This window comes from Pithys albifrons, chromosome 3, assembly GCF_047495875.1.
Source record: "Pithys albifrons albifrons isolate INPA30051 chromosome 3, PitAlb_v1, whole genome shotgun sequence".
In the NCBI taxonomy this organism is placed as follows: domain Eukaryota; kingdom Metazoa; phylum Chordata; class Aves; order Passeriformes; family Thamnophilidae; genus Pithys; species Pithys albifrons.
Genome location: NC_092460.1, coordinates 17,703,091 through 17,721,151, shown reverse-complemented (window position 1 = coordinate 17,721,151; position 18,061 = coordinate 17,703,091). Strand labels below are relative to the sequence as shown.

The 18,061-nt window shown below is 36.9% G+C and overlaps 1 protein-coding gene across 1 annotated transcript in view; it reads right to left on the bottom strand.

The window, feature by feature from the left end:
• Window positions 1–18,061, bottom strand: part of CACNA2D3 (calcium voltage-gated channel auxiliary subunit alpha2delta 3) — a 395,617-nt gene that overhangs the window by 113,328 nt on the left and 264,228 nt on the right. The window contains exon 14 of the mRNA XM_071549734.1: window positions 649–666. Within this exon, the coding sequence (XP_071405835.1) occupies window positions 649–666 (18 nt within the window). The remainder of the gene's footprint in view (window positions 1–648; window positions 667–18,061) is intronic.

Sequence of the window (18,061 nt, the reverse complement as noted above, 5' to 3'; positions counted from 1 at the left end):
CATTTTCTAGTTTCTGGCAGCTTTAATTATATTTGTGAAATACATAAGGATGATGCACCAGGCATCAAGCAATTCCCCAACTTTGCCACAATCCTTGTGCTACCATGAGGTGCAGTGCTGGCTCTGGGAACATACCATATCGATGCAGAAGTGGTTTAAAGGCAGGAGCACATAATATGAAAACTATGCAACCTATTAGAGAAGTCAGATGTTGAATGTGTTCAGAAGTGTGGTGATAGATACAGTGCGGATCAGTGAAAGGGTACCAGCTATACCTTGGGTTCTGCAGTCTCTGCCATAGAGGTAAAATGATCCAGACATGTTTCACAAGGAGTAATAAGGTGGGTTTATTTTGTTTAATCCTTACTATTATTTCAAATTGTTGATAAAATAGCCTCCCTGTTGCTTCAAAGTTGAAGGCTGCTACATGCCTATTATATTAAAATAGCTCATCATTTGAAGAGCTGCTCTCAGCAGGTTCCTCAGCTGGGACTGAGGAACTGTGAACTGCCCGTCCTGCAGCCCAGTCCAGAGCCCCTTACACTGAACTGTTTCACTGATCTCAACTGTGCCATACTCACACCACCATGGAAACATGAAGGACTGGTGACTGCTCTGAATGACTAAGATTTGATTAAAGTATTTTACCTTTTGAGCCTGAGGGAGCTGGAAAACAACAAAACAGAACAAGCAATCATTATATATTAAATTAATTTGAGCAGCTACTTTAGCTGTTTTATTAATAAAATCATAAACGTAATATAAAATAAAGTATAAAGAAAAGAAACTAGAGGAACTAGGTTTACATTGCCAATTGATTTAATTACTAAAGGGCTTTTCTGAGTTCATGATTTGACAGCTTCTCTACTAGGTATCACAAAAGCACCATGCAATTTGTTAATCACCATGACACTAAGAGAGGGTTTGTTTTCTCATCAGATATGGTATCACGCCTGACCTGTGAAGTAGTTCCATCTTCCTGCACACAAATATAATTCAAGAGAAAGACAGCTCTAGTCTTAAATGAAACTGACATTAAGAGCAGACTATCATAGTAAAGTAGAAGGCTGTATTCTCCATGACAGAAGAGAGAAAAACAAACCGCTAAGAGAAAGTTAGTAACTGTTTATGCAAACACGTTATAATGCATGCATAATAAACAACAATGTACGCACAGAAAAATACATTTCTGTACTTTAAACACAAGTATATGTGCATATATGCAAATAGAAGGTGTTTCTGCATGTATGCATATCTATACCACATAGACATTCTTAGACAAGATTAGCCATACCTGGCTGTATGCACAGTATTTACTCACATAAAAAGGCATGGAGAACAGGCAGGAGACCCCATTACATATAAAATACCTTATTTATCAAGAGTTGAAAGATGGGTTCTGTTTTTGCTTTAGAAAAAAGAAAACCCATTGTAGGGGAGAAGTCAGAAAACCAAAGTATTACAGGCCCAATACAGTTTTCCCTTTTTCTGAATTCTTCTCCTCTTCATACTTGTAGAGAAATTCACTACCCATAGCAATTTAGCTTTGTGCTAAATCCACCTTCTCAAAAAATTTGTTTTTCTGATACAAATTTTTTCTTTAAAGGCATCAGCTGAACATGGAAACAGGCAGGTGAATCAATGCCAAATGCAAAAAGACCTTCAAGATCTCTAGTGAGCTTCTGGCTGACTTTTTGTCCTTGCTTTGAATTAAAACAAATAGAAAAAAAGCAACTTCCCCACAGTCCTCTGCTAAAAGCCAATACCCACATTAGTATATGTCACAAAAAAGAACTGTAACATGATCTCTAATTTTCAAATAGTGGGACCAACCAGCCACAATTTCTCAGTTTACACAGTGTAAAATGTAACACAATTCATGGTAGGGAGAATTGCTGCAAGTAGAATTCTGTCATCCTAAAAACTTCAGTGATCCAATAGCAAAATACAAAACATGATCACAATAAAGTATGACCTGTACATGTTTCTTTAAAAGCCTGGGTATTTTTTTAATAATTGATTGTACTGAACCATATACAAAGGTTGCTGCAGAAAGTACAGATACCTGTGAACTATAAATACATGGTCTGAATCCTGTATAACAGGTTAGAGCACTTTAAAGCATTTATTAAAGTTTAACTATGTATTATTTTTCTAGCCTGAGAACTGGAAGCTTCTTTTTTACATTCAGGCAAAAGAAGAATGTTACAATGTGATTTTTTTAAATTATTTGCTGTTGTGGCACTGAAACTGGTTTTCTCTCCAATACTATTTTTTGTTTTGTTAATGTCATCTTCTTAAATACATACAAAAATTACAAGCATCCTTTCATTGCTAGCTGAGGTAAAGACAGGTGCAGTGAAAAATTATGTCCAAATTTCCAGTTTTGGAATAAATCCTGAAAAACTCTACAGTTTGCCCATTGCAAAAGGAGTATTGCAAACTTATAAGGAGCTAATTTGCCTGCCATTTTCTACAAAAGCCTATTCAAGTACAGTCAACGCAGCCAAGCAGCATATGCACTGTTGGGTACAGAACATCATTGCAGAAATTCTGACTTGAAGACAACATTCAAACTAAATTGGAAGGTTTATGGTCCTGTACAGTGCAGGGAGGCTCAAAGAAGAGAGTGTGGAGGGGTGTGGGGTGTGTGTCTTCCTACCTGAAGAAAAGAATTCAAACCCTGAGCAAACAGACAATACCAAAACACAAATGCACAAACATACACACACTGCTCTATTTGGACCTCAAATTGAAGTTAAATTCTTATACAAATACCAATACTCTTGGTGCAATTTTTACTAGCTCTTTTCAGAACTTGAGTTTACTCCTATTTAAGCGCATCACTTCAGATACACAGAGTTTGGTCAAGGTGTGCCATCTGTGGGAAGTACAGCCATATGAAGTGCAAGTGAGGATTTCCTATTAGTGATTACCACAAAAACTAGATGCTACACACTTTTGCATCTGAAACTATCCCTATTATTCTACTCAGATTATTTTCAAGAACACATTAATAAGCATTTACAAATTAGAGATCTGTATTACCTGTTGCTGAATTCAGTTTGTCAGTCCCATTTATAGCCTCAAGAATATTTCCTTGCTCTGAAACATTAGTCACAACCTTGATTAAGAACAATAAAGCCAGCAGAGAAGATCTACATTCCATCATGCTTTTTCCTGGGCTTGACACTTTTCATCCAAGCTTCAAAATCCAGGTTCTCAGTCTTTTCCTTAAAAAAACCTAAAAATCTCTCTTTGTTCCAGACAGATAAATCTTCATTCCATTGCTGATTTGAAACTTGGCTGTTACCAGATCCTATATGTCAGCAATTCACTTTAATAATTGCTACAAATTCCTTTGAAATAAACTGTGGAGTTTTGTCTGACATCACCCCTTCTGGGAGGCCACAGGAAAAAAATAATTTTCCCAACAATAATAGTGATAGTGCTCTGGTCTGACCCTTTATTGGATAGTCTGAAACCTGCCTGTGTGTCAAACCCAGCCGGTGCCTCTGGTTCCTGTGGTTTGCTGCAGGCACTGCCAAGAGGCTCTTTTGCAGTAAACTGTGTGATCCTTCGCTTGCCCTTCGGCACTGCGGGGCTTTCTATTCTGCTTATACCCACGATAGACTCTGCCCTATTGGTGGTTTCATTCACCTCCAACCACACCGAAGTACCTCCTGTTGCTGTTTGTTTTCTAGTTATGTCTCTTCCTCCTTCTGGTGATTGTCTCTAAAGAAAATACACTGTAGGGCAAAGCTCTGTCATACTTCCTCTAAGTTTACCACCTGGGTAATGCAGGTTTTGCTCAAATGACTGTGGCTGAGATGCAGGGAGGAAGCCAGGCTGTTGCTGTCTCACATTTTCTTATTCTATATTGCATTTTAAAACATTACTCCTCGGAAACTGCAAGTCCCCTGAGGTTCACAATATGTTTGATGCCAGTAAGACATGTTGAGAATTCCACTTCTAAATTCAGGTCAACCTGGGGTCCTGTCACACAATGTTAACACAGAATAAATATCTGCAGGAGGGCTCTCAATACCGTTGTTGCACACGGGGTTCTGCTTTCCACGTCTGCAAATAATCTACTATTGTTTTCAGCTCTTCATGGAAATGTGTTTGGTATTATCAGAAAAAGAAATATTACAGACACTACTAAGGTGGTGAAACAACCCAAGACACACAAAGGGATCCAACATCAAGGATTTTGTGCTATTGTTTGGATCAAATACCTGTGAGGCCAACATGAGTGACACAAACAAAGCCACAGAGAGATCTCACACACTCTTCAGAAGCAGAAGGCAGATGTTACAGGTTCTGATCAGTGCCTCATAAATGTCTCTCACCTTTCACCCTTAACAAAATAAGCTCATCAAGACTGATTTCCTAAGTGATTTCATGATAATTCCAAAAGAAAAAGCTATACAATTTTTAAATACTTTATAGCTCTTTCAACAATTTATTCCAAACACTATGTAGCTGTATGTCCTAAATTTTCAACCATGTCTAGAAGTCTTAAAGGAAATCACATTGAAATTATAGAGTTACTGTTCTGTCAGATCAGAATTCAACTTTATGTTTGTCTGAAGAATAAGGAAAAAAAATCTTCTACAAGGCTAAACTATACTCAACAGTTTATTATATCAGAAAACTATGATTTCTGTTACTAAAGAAATAAAAATAACATAAATCATTATGAAATTAACTTTCTATTTTCTATTTTTCCAATGATTGCATGAAGGTATCACTGAAAAAAAATTACTGTGATGTACCTATGTTAAAGCATTGAAAAATAATGAAGTAACTTATTTTACAGTCACTGACCTCATTTCCACAGTTCTATTCTCCTGTCAAGCTTTTAAATGTCACCAGCCACAGAAAAAGGCTGACAGCCCTATGGACTCGATTGTTCCATAATCAGATACAATAAAAATCAACGGAACTTAACTACAAACATGTCAGTAAATAATCAACAAGTCTGAATACGGTTTTGATAGTACAGCCATTTCTGTAAATACTTTCTGAGCTGCACTAAATTTAACTTTAATGCATCACTGCATTTATGATGCTTGCAATGCTCAGACTCATCCAGTACATGTCAGATACGGACTCTGAATCTGGCACTGGATGTATGATTAGAACTTTTGCTTTTTAAAAACACACTTTCAGGAAAGATATGAATTGCTGTGGCAAACGTAGAAATGCAAAGCATTGCATACACTGCCAGGCAGGTTTCCACAGCTCTTCCCATAAACAGCAAAAACTTGGGAGAGAATAGAAAGAACATTCCAACTCTTGGGTTTTAGCAGTAAATGTAAACTTTCTGCTTTAAAATCTACTTACTAAGTTGCTATAAGATGAAGCATTTAAATATGAATTTGGAGATTTTTCTTTTACAATCTATGCACTTACTCCCTCTTTTCTAGAACCTTCTACCACAGGCATTATAGATAATTACATGCACACATGGAGGAAGGAATAAAATTCAGCCTCCTACTGGGATGCTCCTGTTGTTAAGGTTTCAGTAGAAATATTAAAAGTGTGACATTAACCTGCATCTTACTGGGCTGACATCTCTGAGGAAAGTGCACTTGATTTTAACTCCAAATCCTTCTTTGTTCATGCAATTGTTTTACTGTGCTATCACATATTTTTCAGTAACTACAGCATTTTAGTTAAGGACAGACTGTGCACTGCATACAAAGTTGGAGGAAATTTAAATGTTGCTATGGAGAAGAGATTCATAAAACATAAATGAAAAAACCCTACAATTCTTGTTCTCTCTTTAAAAAGGATTTCTAAAAGTGATGGAGAGGAAAGAAGTTAGCTCTTGTGAAATATGAAAACACAGGAGCTGCAAAGTTATTAGGCTGGAATTAAGTACTAACAGAGCCTGCTAAAAATGACATATACTGAACATCTGTGTAACAAAATGGTTTCACCCTCTGAAGATTTCACATGTTTTCTAAAATATATTAACTACTTATTAAAGTAAATGGCTGAAGAATTTCTATTGCAGTGTCTAACAATCTTGTTTTCAAAATGAGAATCATCAACACACAAAAAATTCTCAATATACTCAACTTTAAAAACAGTTAAGAAAGTCATATCTGTCTGCATCTGCTCTCTGAACTCTGTGTGGAAACTTCAACATATTGGTGGAAATTACATCGTGGAAGATGTAAAATGGCTTCAAATTATATGGTTGGGCTCTTTCTCCTTATATACACTTAATAGTTTTGTACCACCTCTAGAGGACAGATAGTGTCATTTTAATTATTACTAAAGCTAATTATTTCTAAATGAGATGTTTAGAAAGGCTGTTAGAAAGGCAATAGATAAAAGCATGAGAACCTTTCCCAGAGAAATAGTTCTAGTAAATGAAAAATAACTGCTTTGGAGCAAAACAGAAGCTGGAAAGAAAAAAAGTACCACATTTATATTTCAATGAAAAAAATGTAAGCAAAGCCTTTATACTGTAAAGGCTTGCTCTGAATTAATAGGAGGGGTAAGGAAGGAAGAGAAGAAAAGAAAAAAAGAATCAACCTGAGAAGACAGATGCATATACACATATTCATTTATTCACCTATTCTCATATAAATGCCCTTGCACAATTTGGAAAAGGGGCAAGTTTTTGACAGTCCTTCTAGGAAAAAAAAAATTTCTTAATCATAAAACCTTTTAGGGTCGAGACATACATCCTCTCTTTTCCACAGTAAAATTCACAGTGGCCTCAAGCCAAACCAAAAAGAGCCTCATGTAATACCCATTAGAGTCAATGAGAATCCTGAAATGAGTTTAGTAGGGGTTTGCTCTTGCACTATATTAAATCTTACTTGCTCTACATATCAGTGTAAGACCAAAATCTAAAGACTATCCCTTTCTGAAGATGGATGAAAGTGCATTTGATCTAATGAATGTGTAAAGCAAGCCAGAATGTTTCTAAAATTTAGATTTACTAATTGTGTTTATGATTCTTAGCATTATTGTGACTGTATTAAATGAGATTACACTTCTAAAATAGTTTCAATCATCCAACATTTTCTAAAAAGGGAATTACCGTAACAACATGTATAGTTGAATTATCCCAAACTGCTCTTTTCTCCACCTCTTTCTCACAGAGTACCATTTCTTCTTTGTGGACAGAATTAAAAAATGATCCAGTATAAAGTTGATACTTCACCTTGTGTCAAGGATACAGGGTTAATAGTAAAAATACTTGTACTCAGTAAAACAACTGCCCTGACATGAGTGGACTTGCAGAAACTCTTGACAGTACTTTATTCAATATAAATTTGCTTTCCATTATTTCATTTAAGCTTCTTTTTTATTGCAGCTGTTGATCTTTTTACTCTGTGATGAAATCAATGAAAAACAAAAACTTTGGCTAACACCAGGACAAAGCAAAGCACCTGCAAAACTACTGTGAAATGTTTCACACTTGAACAAATGGAGAGAAATAGGAAATAATTAATGGAATTTACGTGTCTGAAGTTCAGTGTACAAGAACAAGACCAGAAGATTCAGATATAGAGGAAAAATCACCACTGAGAAACTCCTCAATAGGACTGTATATACAATAAAACCAAGCTATCTGCTTTTGATAGCTAGAGGACTAAGCTGAGCTTGTAAGAACATGAATCTGTGATGCAAAAGATTCTAGGAATATCAAAGCAAATGAAAATGGAGCTGAGTTTAGGGAAGAGTAGGTTGTAATTAATGGGACTTATTCCTTTGCTTACTTGCTTAGAAATAAGTCCTTCCAAAAATATTTGAAATCATCTAGCTAATTCTAGAAGTTTGATGCAAAGACTGGAACCTATACAGGACCCTAAGTGCTGGAACCAATTATTTTTATAATTAAAATATTGAACATTTTTATAGAGGGAATGATCTGTTTAGTTGCCCAACAAATGCATTCAGAATAATTATTATATTTTATATTTTTTCCCACTTGTCACTTCTGAAGGAGCAAAACTCTTGTAAAGATTTTGTATTTAGACAGCACAAAGCACCTTGAAGGTAATGCAGAGTCCAATGACCCCAAACTGCTCTGCATGGAGCTGAGTGCTCGAGGGCATAATGAGAGAGATACCATACACTCATAGGATTGTTTGACCTGATAAACATCAGGGGATGCATTTTAAAGGAAGAAAGATAGAACAAAAAATGTTAGGACAATTTCATTTGCTGCGAAGAAGAAATCCACAGATATAATAATAGAGAAAGGGCACTAGAAAAGCAGCAGGAAAGGCTTATGCACAACAATCAAATGAAAAGCTTCAAAGCTTTCAAAAAGCTTCATTCCCTTTCAAAGAGAATCACCTTTTCTCTTGTTTATCAATTTGCCCTTGAAAGAGCAAAACACTGATAGGTCCATCAAGTCACATTGCAGAAGTTCAGATGAAGAATAAAGAAAAAGAAATAACAAATTGCGTGCAAAAATGCCACATAAAAATAGAGCATAAAGCCCAGGCATTAAGCTCAGATAGGCTTGTATAAGTGCTGCTTTGCTTTCTGAGGGAAACAGGTATAAACCCCTGAAACCAGGCACAAATCTTCATAAAAATTGTGTCCAGGCTTTGTATAAAAATTTGAGAATCAAAATAAATTAACCATGTGCTAAAATGCCACACCCTAGTAGCACAGTCATCATTCTGTGGCTGCCAAATTAGGAACACATGGTTCCAGGTTCACATGCGTAAGCAGAGAAACTGATTTGATAAACTGACAAAGATGGACAAAATTAAAACACAGGTTTTAATCTCTTACTGTTGGAAGCATTATTTTGACACTATATGCTAAAACAAAGAATTAAAAAAAATCTTAGAAAACACTGTCATTTAACTTCATGAAATCTCTTAGTTGGATAAACTCTAGCAATACATTCTTTTTCTTTTTTTAAATAAAACTTTTATATTAGTTTGGGGGTAGGTTGGTAACACAGTTATGGCTGGTGCTGCCATTATAAATTACAAAATGGCATAATCGATGCTGTATTGTATTCCTTAGCTCTGCTTTGGGGAACAGATTCTAGTTCCAGTTTTACATGATTTTATTGCTACACTTTCATGAAAAACCCAGGGAGCATTTTATGGGCTCCTTATACTGCAAGAGAAATCCATCGGGTTCTACAGAGATTCACTCACACTCTAGAAAGAGTTACATTTCTCTGCTTTTTTGGTTTTGGAAGAAGATTTTTGTTGTTAGTCTGCACAGCTTGAAAGTTCAAAGCTTCCTAAATGCCAGTTTGACCTGATGGCTAATAGCTAACGCTCTGATGTGATGGAAGATCATGAATCTGAGAGCATTTCTAGGTGATCCAAGTTAATTTCAGCTATGCAGGTTCTCATTGTTTCATACATCACATGTGAAATGTAGTTCAAGGAAAGGTTCTGGCCTGAGGCAAAGTTACTCATCACCTTCTACTCTTTTCTCCCTTATTGCACTATCCAGTAGGTCAGGAAAATGTTGCCCTTCTTAACTCCTTCACTGCAAGGACTCACAAAGAAAGTTCTCAGAATTCTTTCGCTGTCTCAGAGCTGGAGCTGTTTGCAGCGATTCAGGCAGTTTTTAGACAGGCTTGGATGTATAATGGGATAAATCCCACTATCTTGTAGCTGGCTACACAGCAAACATTTCAAGAATGTAAACCCCCTGATTATTGCAAAATCAGATTTCCACTCTATCTCCATTTTTTTCAACTAAACTGTAACACAAAAAGGACAAGGTGAAGGAGGCAAGAAAAATAAACTTTTCTTCTCTATAATGACAATTTGTTGTTCACTGTAATTTTTTAATTTCTGAGGTTTTAAGGCTTTAATCCATGAAATTGTTAGAATGTTTCCTCAGTCAACAGAAGTAGAACCCAAGCCCCTTAAACAGTTTTGGTTTGGTTTGGTTTTTTTTAAGTGACACAATGAATGTGTCTTCTGGTTTACATCAGTATAACTGCAGGTACATAAATGAAGATACTACTGATTTACTGGAAAGTGAAATAAAGAAGAAGAATAATCAACAAATGTAACCCATATGGAATGCAAGCATACAGCTGACTTAGGTAGTTTACTTTTACTTTTTCTTGACGGTTTTCTGGAATACACCAACAACATTGAAAACTGAGGCCAGAAGTATTTGGCTGCAACAGAAAAAAAAAATTAGAAAGCTCTATAAGTTGTGTTGTTCTTTGGTATGAATATATACTTTCTAATGTGTATTCTCTTGCTCTATTTATGTGCCACTAAATAAAAAGTAATGTAGAAAAAAAGAAAAATCAGAATATGAAATTGAAGTCCTTAAATGGAAAGGCCCTGTAGAGTCATTGTAACTCTTACTAGAGAGTGCTTAGGGATTTTAATGGTTTACCTACAACTAGGAAATGTAAACTAATATTTAGGGTGACTACGTTGTCCTCCCAAAAAAACCTGACATCACAGCAGGGAAAATGGCTCTTATGAATTCCAGAGAAAATACTTATAAGTGTTCTAAACTTTCTTCTGCTGGTACTGATGTTGCTGAAGATCACACATTTGTTAAGTGATTAAATCATCTTTCAACTAATCAATAGGGAAAATGCCTGCTTGGAAAGATCAGATCTGACAAAATACAATGGTGTGGACAAAGGTGCAATACCTTGCTGTGAAGCAGCAAGAACATCAGTAAGAAACATCCTATTGTTCCTTGTAGAATAATGTCTATTTCTGAATAATTTCTCTCTACAAATTACTAACATCAAAGCACATATTAGTCATAATGACTGTGATAAACATGAACATTAACGTGTATATTTATTGCGTACGTGACTGAGTTGTATGTGAAATCTCCTGATTATACAAAGAGGAGAGCTATGAATAACTAACAACTTCCATATCTGAGGAACAACAGACAAAAGAGATTATTTCCTCTTATTCTCTGTCCTTCTTTTCCTTTTTGCACTCAATTCTGCCACTGCAGCAAAGCTTGAACAGCACCAATAATTTAATAAGTCTTTCTTATTATTGCAGGGTTTTACTCCAGCAGCGCAGATAAATTATATTTCATCTTCACTGCCCTCTTTCTCCCAGAAAGTCAAAGAATGACAAATATGAGATCAAAGGAATGGATTAAGCACATTATCCTAAATTCATTGCTTCCCTACATTATCATTTACCCTAAAATATCTGTTATATGAAAACTGAAGACAAAAACAGACTGGAAAAAAATTACATATCTGACAAAATAGCTACAATTTCCTTATAATTAACTTCATTTCACTCAGAATGAAGGCAGTAAGATCAAAGATGGATAGTCATCAGTTGTGAATATCTTTAAGTAGTTATTTTCACTCAGAATATACATGTCCTCCTAAATGCTGGGTCCACCATAGCATGTAGGGATCTAGAAACAAATTCTTTCTCTAGTGAGTGACTTGTCACCTTTTGATCTTATTTCTGTGGCACAGTAAAACCAGAAAATTCCCTATGAAACAAGGTGGAAATGAAGAGTATTTTCTCTTCCCTTAGTCAAAGGCACTGTATGTCATTGGCAGATCACAGCTGGAAATGGTCCCAAACTGCTCTATCTCCAGTGTGCAGGTGTCTTCAAATGAGACCAACAACCTTTTGCCATGAATACGCCTGTTAATTAAATTCAACAGCAGAGCAATTCTCTGTAATTTGTATGTAATAACTGGTGGAAGATCATCCAGAAGGTAAAATCTACTGGCACTTGCAATTCTGTGAATTCTTTTTCAAATACATCCAAAGAGTTTTCATATAAGAAGCCACTTTCAATCATTTATCAGCAGTGCTGGCTAAGTGGGGAGGTCCCGGCTGACTGCCAGTTAGAAAATGTTACACCTGTCTACAACTAGGGTTGGAAGGACAGGAACTACAGACACCCTGGTGCTGGGGAAGCATATGGAGCAGGTCATCTCAAGTGCCATCACGCAGTGTGTGCAGGACAACCAGGTGATCAGACCCAGCCAGGATGGATTTAGGAAAGGCAGGTTCTGCTTGACTGAGTTGATCTCCACCTGTAACAAGGTGACCTGTTTAGTGAGTGAGAGAAAGTTGTCAGCATTTCCTACAGCATTCCCCTGTAGAAACTGGCAGCTCGTGGCTTGAGTGGGTGAACTGTTTGCTGGGTGAAAAATTGGCTGGATGGCTGGGCCAGAGAGTGGTGGGGAATTGAGGTACATCCATCTGGAGGTTGGTCACTAGTGCTGTTCCCCAGGGCTCAGTGCTGGGGCCAGTTCTGCTTCATATCTTTACCAATGATCTGAATGAGGGGATCAAAGGCACCCTCAGTCAGTGCACAGATGAGACCCAGTTGGGTGGGATGTTGATCCACCTGAGGGTAAAAAGGTCAATGACAGCCTGGCCTGTATCAGCAATATTGAGGCCAGCAGGACCAGGGCAGTGATTGTCCCCCTGTGCTTGGCACTGGTGAGACACCACAAATCCTGGGGGTCAGATTTTGGGCCCTCACTACAAGACACACATTGAGGTGCCAAAATGTGTCCAGAGAAAAGCAGTAGAGCTGGGGAAGGGGCTGGAGCACAAGTCTGATGATGAGCAGCTAAGGGAGCTGGGAGGGTTCAGCCTGGAGAAAAGGAGGCTCAAGGGGAGACCTTCTCACTCTCTACAACTCCCTGAAAGAAGGTTGTAACAAGGTGGGGATTGGTCTCTTCTCCCAAGTAACACACAGAAGAACAAGAGGAAACAGTCTGAAGTTGCATCATGGGAGGTTTAGAGGGGATATTAGGAAAAATTTCTTCCTAATATAATTCTATGAAATTAATTTAAACATGCAAAAACTCCATGATTCTTGAGACAAACACTTGTATGGGAAACCTGCAGAAGTGAACACTATAATCTCAAAGACCTGAATATGCACTTGTGCATTTTTTCATGTACTGCCCTAAATACCAATAATCACTTATTGCACTGACCTATCCTGTCTTACAAGGTCCTTATACTCTCTGCCCTTCCTAAGCAACTGGTGATTCTTATCTATTACTTTGAATGTAAATTATATGAGGAAGGTATAGTCATTTAATCCTGTCATCATACATCATTTACTGTAGTAGGACTCTAGAGGTTTATTAAAATTCCCAGGTCTTGATAATAATGTCAGCAATGGTCAGGGGCAAAACTGGAGATGAAGTTAGTGATGTGAAGAAAGAGAAAATCCACATTAAAATGGTCAGTACAACCTGAAAACAAGAGTGACCTTAGAAAAACAGTAAAAGATAGTGTGAATAGTCCCAGCATTCTGCAGGAAATGAAGTGGAAACAGAAGATAATTACATCGTATGAGAACAAGCTGATATGGTTATTGGGAAGCCAGGGTATTTACTTAAAAAGTCATGATCAAATGTGACAAAAATTTGTTAAAACAGTAATTTATTTTAAACATCAGAACATGTAAATGAAGACATGAAAGAACATCAGACAGATGTCAAAGCAGTTAAACATGGTAAAACTTCCTTGTTCTCATTAGAATCATCATTTAAAATAGAAAAGTAAATAGCACAATGTTGCTTTAGCTATCAAATTCTGAGAATATTTCCAAAAGAAGTGAGATTTTACTTCAAGCGATGTTTCCACAGGAACTAATCTGATTCTAAATTAGATATTTAATCCAATGATAAAAGATGAACAGAGATTAAGGTCAAACTGTAGTTGCCCTATCACATAAAATAATAAAATACTAGGAAAGAGAAGCAATATATAGCTAAAAGCCAAGATGTAACACTCCCCTGAATTCCCTTCTATGGTTTAACCTAATGCTTGTCTTATTTGCACCACACTGGGAGCGGAGCTGCTTAAGAGCAGCTTTGCTGTGGCATTACAGCTGCTTGCTGATGTCGCAGGAAGAAGATAAAAATAAGTTCTACATAAAAGCCTCCAAGTGCAAAGAACTGTAAAATGCATTTAAAGACACCAACTGCATATCTGAAAGTTTGAGGAAGAACAATTTGCATTCTGCATTTCTCATGTAAATGTACACTAGGAAAAATAATTATAATAGTAATCCGATTCAATGGAAATAAAGTACTGTAATATTTATAGTCTGTGCCAGAGTTATAATGACTGTGGGCCGAGAAGTGAAGTATCTCAGCATGTTCCACATGTTTTTAACACTGTTTCCAAAGGCTCTGGAGGCTATTAAATTTAATGAACCCATCTGCTATGAAATAGAGGTCCAAACATAATCAGTTTTCTCAGTGCCATATAATACAGATGGCATTCCATGTTCCACATCCCCAGCAGGAAATTTTATGTTCCTCTTTAAGTGCAGGACTTTCGCTTTTGTTTTTGATGTTTTAAACATCTTTTTGATGTATCACATATAGCATTTTATAGTGTAAATAACATATACAGCAATACACATGAAAAGTGTTAATTTATTAAACTAAGTATTGCTATTTCCTTACAACAGTTTTCCTAGTGACTTTGACAACTAGCAATTAGCTCCCTGTAGTAATATTCTTTGCTTAATGCAATCATTGAAAATTGTCCTAATACCACAAGTTCCAGCATTATCAGAGGAGTACCACAAACATGCAATTTCTCAAGCAAAGCCGTTTACTTCAAAAGCTGAAAGATACACATTCATACACGCATATATGTGCATAGGTGTTGCCTGTACCCTTATTTGTATGTACTGTGTTTGCACTGAAAAATATACTAATCATTCTTATTTAAAATATCCATATTTTACCCCTAGGTGATTATGGACTTTATTTTCCTATGCATGTCCCAATTTTCATTTTAGGGATCTCAATTTCTGTGTTTTATTGGGACATGCTGCACCTAGACTCTTGTTGTGTGTGAACACAGGGTCTGAGCACAAACACAAACAGCACAACGTCCCTTGCACTGATTAGCACCCTGCTGCCACTGTCAGTAAATCAGATGTGCATTTTCCAACATAAAAGGGCAAGATCCATTGTTATTTTGAGCTGCATCTGAAAGGCAATGAGAGTGCATTAATTCTATTCAGTTGAGAGGTTCATTCATTTACTGTCTTGAGCACTCATTTTGTTGTGACAGTTGACACAGATCTTACTGAAATTGAAACAGTTCATGTGTTTAATGATAATTCATTTATTCTAGATCCAGCAGTAAAACAAACAGATTAGAACTACTTAGGAGAAAATGAGGGTACTTAATTACGGCAACTGGAAATTTTGGGCCACAGAACTCAAAAGTCATGGCTCAAATGTTGTTTGGTTTTTTTTATTAGACTGTCAATGAAGATTAGCATAGACAGCACTCTAATCACCGGCATAAAGGGATGTTGCACCTACCTACAAATACGTGCATGACCTGTTTTTCCTGTGTGCACAAGGAGCTGCATTGATCAGCATTGTTAATGTGCCAAGCACTGTCCCAGATCTATAAGGCCCCAGTGCAGATACAGCAGATTGTAATTGCTGCAACTTCACACTGAAATCATGTTCCTACAGAAGCTTTGAAAAAGATGAAATGGTCACAACTGTTGTACTCTTCCAGGAAAATTAATCCAAACTGAAATGCCGATAAGAAGGTGTTCACTGGGCTACTTTCTGCTTTTCTCCCATATCAGAGCCTTCAAAAAGCCACTACAGATCTGTAGGAGGCAAAGCAGAGCTTGAAGAACCTTATTTCACAAACAAACCTACCTGATGGAAGGCCTGATATCCACGCATGGGATTTTTCTTCCCTAAACCAATCCACTCAAATGTCAAAGCAAGAAAAGGAAATTCTCATGGGAACCTCAGAGGCAGCCAGAGGTGATGACATTCTCCGATAAAGAGTTGTAAATTCTTAGAGATTAAGGGATGCTGGCCACAAAGGGAGGGTTAGAGCATGTAACCAAACCCCGAGTGGGATTGGGAAAAAAGTAACACAGATTTCTAGTTCTTAAGGTATTAAAAAAATAATAAAATTAAAAATACTGTCTCTTTGTAAATATTTTTACCCCAGCTGCTGAATAATGACATTTCCTGACATTCCGTTCTACAGCAATTACCAGTATTGTATTTACTTACTGTAGATGTACATGAACATTCTGAACACTGTTGGAATTTAATGCATACCAGTACTACAATATAGAAGTTACTTTTTGAGATAGAGGCCCAGAGAATGTTTTACTGTCACAGAAATGCTATTTATACCCACTTAATAAAATAAGAACAATTAACTTGAGCCACCAAAAGTATTTTAAGACATCTCTGGTAATAGAAGCTAGTGGAAATGGGGTACTCTTCTATTTTTGTTACCTCATAGTAGCTCTTCTGTGCATTGAACACAAAGAAAACTGTGTAAATGGAAGAAGCACTAACCAGCATTTTATACCTCACCAGAAAATCCTAGATAGAAAAAATGCCATTGTAACAGCTTTCAGTCTGTAGGACTTCCTGTTATAATGCTGTATATTATCCATAGGACCATGTATACAGCTTCCCTTGCCTCCCTGGAACTGGCTCCGAATTCATCCCTCATTAAAAGGAATTGTATCCCAAAATTTAAATTTCCATACACAAAACATTTGGATTCTGAGGTGAGAGCTACCTGAGAAGCATGAGCTTCCTATACTTCGTCCTGAATTTCTGCAAAGAAGCTGAACCAAAGTATGCCTACATAGTACTTATTTTTTTAGGAATGAAGATGAACAAATTGAAGGGTTTTTTTGGTCATATATGCAGTAATGTAATTGTAATATTCATCATAAACACTTCAGAAATAGTAAAGGCTTTAGTTCAGTGAAGCCACCTCAATTTACTGCCCCCATAAAGAGAAATAAGGTTCTTGGGCAGGTTGCCTTATAGCATGGCACCAGTCTCTAGATCAGGAAATATTTCCAAAAAACACCTCCTTCAAAAAAAGAAAGAATTTAGGGAGACATATGCATATAAATACATATGTATAAAACAACAACTGTAGAATGAAACTAAAATTGAAAAAAAAATCTGTAATTGAATGTATGTCTGTGAGAGGGTGGGGTAAAGCAAATGAAGAATCCACATAGAATACTTTAACACTGAGCAAAAGGACTCACCATTCAGATTGTCATGACCTGTAATGACTCAGAACACTGTTTTTTTCAAATGAACTCCTAAATTCTGGAGCACCAGACAATCATCTCAAAATAGTCAATGAAATAATAATTTGCTCTCTTTATGCAAAGAAATCCCTCAGCTGGAAACTGAACAGAGCCAACATGGTGATGTGTGCCTGAATCTGCTCACAGCTTGAAACTAATAGCCTGAAGGAGATGAATCAACGGTACATTAGATCCAGAGAATATATTCAGGTACACTTATTAGAAGCAAATTTCACCAAGAAGAGTCAACAGAAGTCCAAGTAGGTCAAATTGTACACTCCAATAAACAAATTCTCAATCACAAGCTTTTAAACAGTGGGAACACAGGAGCCAGACCAGTCTTCATTTTATTTCCTGGAGCAAAAAAGGTAATGTTTCTTCACATTCCAGATGTGACTGTAAGAACGAGTTAAAGGTTTCTATGCTCTATAGATGATTACCCACAATGCCAAGAGACTACCTTTAGTCATTACTTCCCTTGAATACTCTGATGCCCTGGCAATTTCTCTTTTTCCCCAAAAAAATTCATTTGTATCGACTTGCTCTAGATGCGCATATATTTAAAAGAAGTCATTGAGTACTTTAAAACTGTTCCTTCCCTTGAAATACTCTGATACTTTTAGTGCTGTTTTCTACTCACCTTTGAAGGATTTAAATTAGAAATATCCTTTTTCAAGCACCCATTAGGTTATTTTCCTTTCTGAGTAAGGCCTTGGTGACACTGAAGATCCAAATGTGACCCATTTTTGAGGCAGAAAAGTTGTGTTGAGACTGGACTGTTGCAGTGCTGTCCAGACCTCACTGTGCAGGGCCCACTGCACAGGAATCCCACCTGCAAACTTTGGAGTTACCCCTTATGGCGCCTCTGGGCTGTTCAGCTGAACATGGACAAGTAGCAAGATGATCCCTTCTCCTGTAAGGCTACACAATTAAGAATCTTCTGCCTGGCCCCTCACTCCTGACTGCCCAAACACCCCTTCTC